General features: G+C 40.6%; 1 protein-coding gene across 1 annotated transcript; it reads right to left on the reverse strand.

Annotated features, from left to right (window-relative positions):
- Positions 1–1,050: 1,050 nt before the first annotated feature.
- LOC104603047 (leucoanthocyanidin reductase-like) lies at positions 1,051–4,823 on the reverse strand. Its single transcript, XM_010266972.3, has 5 exons — positions 4,394–4,823; positions 4,167–4,307; positions 3,171–3,408; positions 1,661–1,864; positions 1,051–1,583 (listed from the first exon to the last, which is right to left on the reverse strand). The coding sequence occupies exons 1-5, from the start codon at positions 4,625–4,627 to the stop codon at positions 1,285–1,287; spliced, it is 1,116 nt and encodes a 371-aa protein (XP_010265274.1). The 5' UTR covers positions 4,628–4,823; the 3' UTR covers positions 1,051–1,284.
- Between the last annotated feature and the right edge of the window lie 2,720 nt (positions 4,824–7,543).

A 7,543-nucleotide genomic window follows, 5' to 3' on the forward strand; every position in this document is an offset into this window, starting at 1 on the left:
CCCGAAGTGTTGGTTGCAGGATTTGATTCCATATCAACACTGGAACAAACCAGTTAAAACACCAACGAGCCAGTCCTCCATTGGTCGCATGAAAACATATCCGATCCATCCCTCTTGTTAGTGTCAAGTATGTTGGGGTAGTTCTATCTTTATACTTATGTTTATGTGCTGATGTGTAAGATTATGTTAGATTTAGTGTCCCTTACTTAAGTAGGGGCACATGTGTCTTTTCCACAATATAAATAATATAAATTAATTCTGGCCAAATGAGAGAGTGATCTTTCTTTCTCTCATTTGAACCAGTTTTTTCTCTCTCTTTCTTCTCTTCTCTTCTTCTCTCTCTCTCTCTCTCTCTCTCTCTCTCTCTCTTTCTCTTCCTTCTTCTTAACTGTTATCAGCTCAATAGAATTCAAGGGCAAGCCGAATCCTAATACCTCCAAAGATCCTACTTTAATAGGCCCACAAATTTAAATTTGTGAGCCCACATCCACAACAATACAACAATCCATGGGGCCATTGCACCTTTAAAGAGGAAAAAGAACTGATTTACCAATGGAGTGACAATTAGTTAATTCACTCAACCCAGATTGTGAAACTTATAAATGAAGTCAGTCTTAGGGATCTTGGAGTAACTCCAAGAGGTGATAAAATAAGAGAAAGGGTAAATTGCAGATAGGTTACCTTATAATTTGAAGGTAAACTCATTTCTAAATTTGTCACTTTTAAGAATATTCATTAAAGTTCCACTCTGTTAAACTAGTGGTACGGTTTGGGATAAAATTATGAAAATGTCTATGTTCTGATTTTCTCTCTCCCCACTATTCATTTTCTACCTTTCGCACTACGGATGCAAATAAATAGTACCAAATAGCTCACCCCAGTATGTTAATTGGGAGTACTTTCACTTTTGGACGATCACTTTGCCGCCGTTGATTTGCATCCAAAATCCAAAGGTAGAAGACAGATGAATAGTGAAAAAAAGAATTAGAACTTGGGCATTTTCATAATTTTATAATTTAACAATAGATATCTAATCAACTCCGATGAGGCTTGGATGATGATGATTGATTTATTTATTTATAATCTACAATTCAAACATTTCCAAAACACTTAGATCTAATGACACCCAAAACAAAAGAGGAAAGTACAGACCATTGAATAATTTAATTAAGAAATAATTGCTTAAAATGGGGGAATGAGGAGAGGATGTTGTCATGTTTCCACTTGATGAAAACGCCACGAATCCATCGATGCCATAAATTGGTAAACAGAGTTGGCAATGGATCAAGCACATGTTGCAGCAACAGGCAACGATTCAACAATAGGGTTTTTGCTGAGTCCATCCTCCACAGGTAACGAATCCACCATGGGTTTCACTCCCTCCTCGGCTACTACTGGCTGGTCTAGTACTTTCCCTTCCACATATTTACTGAAGCTCTCTTCTATGGTCTTGAACGGAGCGTCTGGATAGAGAGAGGTCACTTCAATTTCGTTTGGCCCATCAATGGCGAAATTAATCTGACATCCCTTGATGAAAATGTCATGGGTGAGAGATGCCACAATACTGCGTGGGATCACCATTTCTGCAAATATTAGGAAATCATAAGAAGAAAAAGAAGAAGAAAGAATGATTATTATATTCTAAGTAATTTGTTTTAACCTTGGGCAGCTGTAAGTAAGTCGTTCTCTGTGACCGTAACTCTGGGGAGGGTCCTTCCAATGATTTTCTCCCACAAAGAAGCAAGCTCGTTCATGTTTAGGCAATTGCAGGCTGGTCGGAAATGAACCAATTTGTTGAGGGTACGGGCGTCGTCAATGGCTTTCATGGTGAGTTTTCCGATGTCGGTGCCGTCGACAAAATAGGCTGTCCAACATCAAAGACAAAATCATATTATCAATTCAACCAGCTGCAAGGGGAACATAGGAATTCAAATAGGGGGTATATCCAAATCTAAATTTGATCCTAGGAAATCAGAATCCCATTCAATTCCCTATTTGAATCCGATTCATTTTTGTATTTAGATATCCAAATATCCAAATTGGGGTCATTGGTCATAAGTACCTGTTACCTAAAAATTATATTTTTCAAGACAAAAATAACCCTACGTGTTGGCTCGTATGTAAAAGGAGATCGGCTTCACTCACTGCAAAGCCCCTTCAACACTCCGTACTTGTATATTTTTTAAGACAAAAATACAGCCATGCATAGCAACATCTCCCTACTTCTATGTTTTATTTCATGTGCACATATTTCCGATGCAAGGCTATTATGGTTGTTGTTGTTTGAATGGACTTTGCAGTGACTACTGAAAGGCTTTTTTGACTTCTCACGTGTAACGCGCATGCATGTGCTCAAATGCTCTTCTTTTGGACCACATAAATAAGGTTCGTTTGGTTCATAGTTAGAATTGGAATCGGAATGGCCTATTTTCATAGTCTGTTTGGTTCAACCAAGAATGGAAAGGGGAATTAAAATCAATAGAAATAAGATTTCATGTTCAAGGGAGGGGTAGGGAATGGCCATTTCCTTAAATGGGAGAATGTCAATCCAGCAGAATGGGAATGAGATTTCAATTCTGTCTAACCAAGCAGCTGAAATCAAAATAGCCCAATTTATAGGGTTAAAGTACATTTGGGGTAGGTGTTAGGTCGGAATTGAAGTCAATTCACGGGCGAGCGGGCATGGGTGCATAGAGTGTGGTTTTTAAACATTTTAAATGTTTATATAACTGTGTTGTGGGAATCAGATTTATACATTGGGTATATCTGTATTTCTCCGATAAATCAAAGCCTTTAGCAATAACAAAAATAAGCTCCTTCCCCGTAGTGAGATCCCACAAAAGACATGTAGTCGATAAATCATTTGTTGACAAGTATGCATCATTAATTACCATTAGGCACCAACCAGCAGAACAATAAATGCTTAACCTTCCCCAACGCATACATAAATCAAGACCAATTTTAATCAATATCTATATATATGAATCGAGATAAATAACATGACACTGTTTATCAAATAATTGAAAGTCATACCAAAATACCACCAAAATCAGATCAGGTTTTTTGACTAATCCTATAATTTTGTTCAGCCGATAATGAAAATATGAAATAAAATTTTACAAAAATAATAATAATAATAATAATAAAAGTAAGGGTATGTAAATACAAACCTTTAACGCTGCCATCACCGTAGATGTGGAATTCGTCCAGTGGGGGAAGAACCTCGGAAGGATGAGTGTTGTCGTGGTAGGGCCAAGCGGCGATAGAGTTGCAGCAGATGTAGGTGTAGGGTATACCGGACTCTTCCACCATCCGCCTAATCTTGCGCTTGTTGTTGTACATGGTGAGCCCAGGTTCCACGGGATCAGCTCTATCTATGTCATGCCCGAATTCAGATGGCAGAAATCTCTGCAACCGTGCAAAATTAATATTTTATTAATTTTTTGTAAAAGAAATGGAATTAAAAAAAAGAGGGTAAAATACAAAAATTTCATTTGAATTTCTAACAATCATAAAAACCTTTCTTTCATTTTAACAAATACTTTTCTTAAATTTTTGAGAAATTCAACAAAAATCTCTTTTCTATCACTATTTCAGACAGAAAACATTAGACTGATGCCCCAATTTTTTCCACATATCCATTATACCCTTTTATAAATTATTTTACATACAGAATTACTGAAATAATTTCATTTTAACTCAATATTTCAATAATTTTGTATGTAAAATTGCTGTAATGATTGTTAAAAGAGTTTTTTGTTGAGTTAAAATAAGGTTATTTTAGTAATTTTGTATATAAAATAATTTATAAAAAGATAAAATAGGTATTTGGAAAAAACCAGTGCATCAATCTAATATTTTCCATCTGGGTCATAAGGGAGGTTTTTGTTAAATTTCTAAAAAATTCAGGAGAGACATTTGTTAAAATGAAATTATAAAGGAGGTTTTTATGATTATTAGAAAGTTAAGGGAGGTTTTTCTATGTTACCCAAAAAATTAAAAGAAAAAGTAAACAACAAAACCCATTAAAATAAGCTGCAAAAGCCGAAAAGCGTCGTTAAAGTTAGGTCACTCCTGAAACGACATTGCCCATTCTTGTTGCTGCATTAATAATGGCAAGGCAAAAGGGGAGAGAGAGAGAGACGACAGGTGACAACGCTGTTTACCTTAACAGTTCCGACGGAGCTAATGGCGTCGACAAGGTTGAGCTGGCCTAAGATGCTATCCCCTCCAACGGCTGATATCACCACCTCGATTTTGTGCTCTTTTAATATCTTCTCCATTAATTCACGGTCATCCATCTTACCCTGAAAGTATTAAATTCATTCAGATTTTCAGAGAAAGAGAGAGTGAGAGAGAGAGAGACATAGATAAAGGCAGAAAGAGAGGGTACGTGTAGGATGATGGCTCCTTTGTCTCGGAACGCTCCGATGAGCTTGGCCTTGGAAGGAGTGACTGGACCGGGGCGGACAAGAATATAGGTGGTTCTACCGGTGGCGAGGCTAGCGTCGGCGACGAAGCCACCAATGAAACCGGCAGCACCAATGATGAGTGTTGGACTGTCTGGGGTCTCTGGGGAAGCCTTGGAGTTGGCGACGGGCATCTCTGCTGGGGAATTCGGGGTCATGTTGTTTGATTTTGGGGTTAAGATGTTGTGGTTGTGCTGTGTTGTCTACTCACTCAGTCTTCTTCTTCTTCCGAGATAAGGGAAGAGAAAGAAAGACGAAGTTAAGGACTCAAAACTCAAAAGGGTGTCGAGGCAGAGAGTCACGAAATTGCTGGGGAATAAATAAGGAAGGGATGAAGGAAGGTTATTATAAGATGTTTTTGTGTTAGGGTTTAAGGTTTTAAGCTAACCCCCGAACCAAACAGTCCACCTGCAGGCTGGAGGCTGCAGCCAGCTCCTTCAGTGTTATTTAATTCTAGCCTTTCCTTTTTTGCCAACTTTTCAGATCTCTTAATTATTCCTTCTTTCTTGTTGGTGATTGCAGAAGGGTAGGTGAGACTTGAGAGAAGTGAAGTGGGTCGCTCTTGGTTTTCTTCCTTTGGACTTTTAGATGGATAAAGAAAAAAAAAAAAACCAGAAGTCAGAACCCTTCTGCTCCGTTTCCACAGTATCCATAGGCATAGCTAATCGTTTTTTATCTCTCCGCTGTTGCTTGCTAAAAGCTTCACTCTTCAGAGAATAAGAGCAGAATATATACCCCCAACACTTGAGGGTCAGTGTTGGTTATCCAGGTGGCAGCATGTCATGGGCCAACTTCCAACCCTGATCAACTATATCTAGTCATGATTCATGAGAGAGATGTTAAGGTGTAATTAATAAACACTTATCCACCGTCTTCTTAGCTAGAGTTCATATTAGGTAATTGATGAGGGCAGATTTGGCCCTCCAATGAAATTGCGACACGTGGCACCTCGTGACAACTAGGCAAACACCCAGGCAACAACTTACCAAGTTGGTGTCCCACCCAGACACCGGTCTGGCCAGCCTAGCGCGACCTGCACGCGGCTTGCGCGCGGCCTGGCGCGGCCTGGCGCAACCTGCGCGACTTGACCGACCTGGATCAGCCTGGCACATGATCCGACCTGGCCGACCTAGCCGCCCATAAGACGCCCACCGATAAACTCGGCATGCATACCCCACGAGCTCGGTAGCTCACCAAGGAGCTCGCCATGGAGCTCGGTAGCTCACCAAAGAGCTCGCCAAGGAGCCAGGTAGCTCGGCAGAGCTCGCCACAAGCCGCTCAGCATAGCTCCCCCAGGCAGCTCGCCACTTGTAGGGTAGCTCGGTACAGAAGAGTAGTTTGGCGTATCGCAGGAAGATCTCCTGCTTGACAACCTAGCCCAGACACCGACCCGCCGACTGACGCAGGCGCCGACCTGACAATCTGGCCCAAACATCGACCAGCCGACTGACGCAGGCGCCGACCTGACAACCTGGCCCAGGCACCGACCTGGCCGCCTGACACAAGCGCCAGCCTGACGACCTCGAGGAGTTGATTAAGCGTCGGAGAGTCCCCACCGGGAAAATACCCCCGGGTCCTTTGATTCAGTTTTCGCAGGTCCCTTAGCTCCCGCCGCCTATAAAGAGGAGGGAAAAAATGGAGTTCTCGCAGGTCCCTCAGCTCCCACTGCCTACAAAGGAAAGATCACCTCATGTAGAGGGCAGTCGAGTTGCGCTGCATCAGGGAGCTCCACCATTCTCTGAGTCACAAGCCGCCTAGGAGTAGGGAGTTCACCACCAAGCAGCTCTCCACCAAGGAGTTCGCCACCAGGCAGCTCTCCACCAGGGAGCTCGCCACCAAGCAGTTCTCCACCAGGGAGTTCGCCACCAGGCAGTTCTCCACCAAGGAGTTCGCCACCAAACAACTCTCCACCAGGGAGTTTGCCACCAGACAGTTCTCCACCAAGGAGTTCGCCACCAAGCAGATCTCCACTAGGGAGTTCGCCACCAGGCAGTTCTCCACCAGGAAGTTCGCCACCAAAGGAGCTTGCCACTAAGCAGTTTTCCACTAGGGAATTCGCCACCAAGTAGCTCATCACCAAGACACTTCACCACCAGGTCAAATGACAAAGTACTTAGCCAAAAAAATTGATACACCACAAATAATTAGTACATAACCAAAAACGTTTACATCAGTAATTAACATCCAGCCACCTTAGGCCGCGTATCCCACCACTCTTTAATAATGAAAACGACTCATAATAATATGCTTGGCCAATAAGTGGTTTGTGAAATAAGTTTATAAGTATTTATTTGAATAAATACTTATTAGTATTTGGTCGTCCTTTCTCAATCCACTTATAATTATTTTAATTTATAAGTACTTGTTTGGGATGTAGGTTTGGTGATCCAATTAATCCATAAATACTTATTTTTATAAAAATAACAATTATAACCCTAACTTAACAGTTAATCTATATATTTTTGTAAGAATAATAAATCAATATCAATATTAATATTATTGTAATTATTATTATTTCATCTATAGAACATTGATTTCTTATACAAAGCCCGTGCCATCTTATCAAACAACAGTAGCGCTTCTTCTATCAAACCCTCTGCACAAATTAAAGCAACTAATCAAAACATTATTAAGGCATGAATCATGTGAAACACCTTTCTTGCCCGTCTCCATGAACAAGATCTTGGCTCTTCCAGTCTCTCCAATTTTATAAAATCCATCCATCAATCAATGTATTCTAAACATCAGAATCTGGATTTGTCCAGAATTTCAAATCTTCCCTAAACATCCAACGGAGAAGTACGGATATGTCCATTGCAGAATTTTGATTTTCACTGCAAATCTACAATATTTCAAAATGTCAATTACTCTCTCCCTATGTACTAATGTACAATATTCTGACCCATGAATTGACATCAATTTCCAGTTGACACCTACTCCAAGTATACTTTGTGCTAAATTCTGACCCTGGGCAGAATTGTCATTCTCCGAAAATCCAATGTCTTATCATACAAACATTCTTCACAGTATGCAACAGCCACAATACAAGTATTAACATTTTCAGCAACACCCAA

Source organism: Nelumbo nucifera, chromosome 4 (assembly GCF_055504915.1).
Source record: "Nelumbo nucifera cultivar China Antique chromosome 4, China Antique-T2T, whole genome shotgun sequence".
Taxonomy (NCBI): Eukaryota; Viridiplantae; Streptophyta; class Magnoliopsida; order Proteales; family Nelumbonaceae; genus Nelumbo; species Nelumbo nucifera.

What these genes read in the sequence shown, in the direction of transcription:
- LOC104603047 (XM_010266972.3), bottom strand. Translation starts at nt 4,627, where the DNA reads ATGACCCCGAATTCCCCAGCAGAGATGCCCGTCGCCAACTCCAAGGCT. An exon ending in GCTCCGTCGGAACTGTTAAG is followed by an intron (nt 3,409 to 4,166) that starts GTAAACAGCGTT and finishes GCACGGTTGCAG; the next exon opens with AGATTTCTGCCATCTGAATT. An exon ending in CTTACTTACAGCTGCCCAAG is followed by an intron (nt 1,584 to 1,660) that starts GTTAAAACAAAT and finishes TAATATTTGCAG; the next exon opens with AAATGGTGATCCCACGCAGT.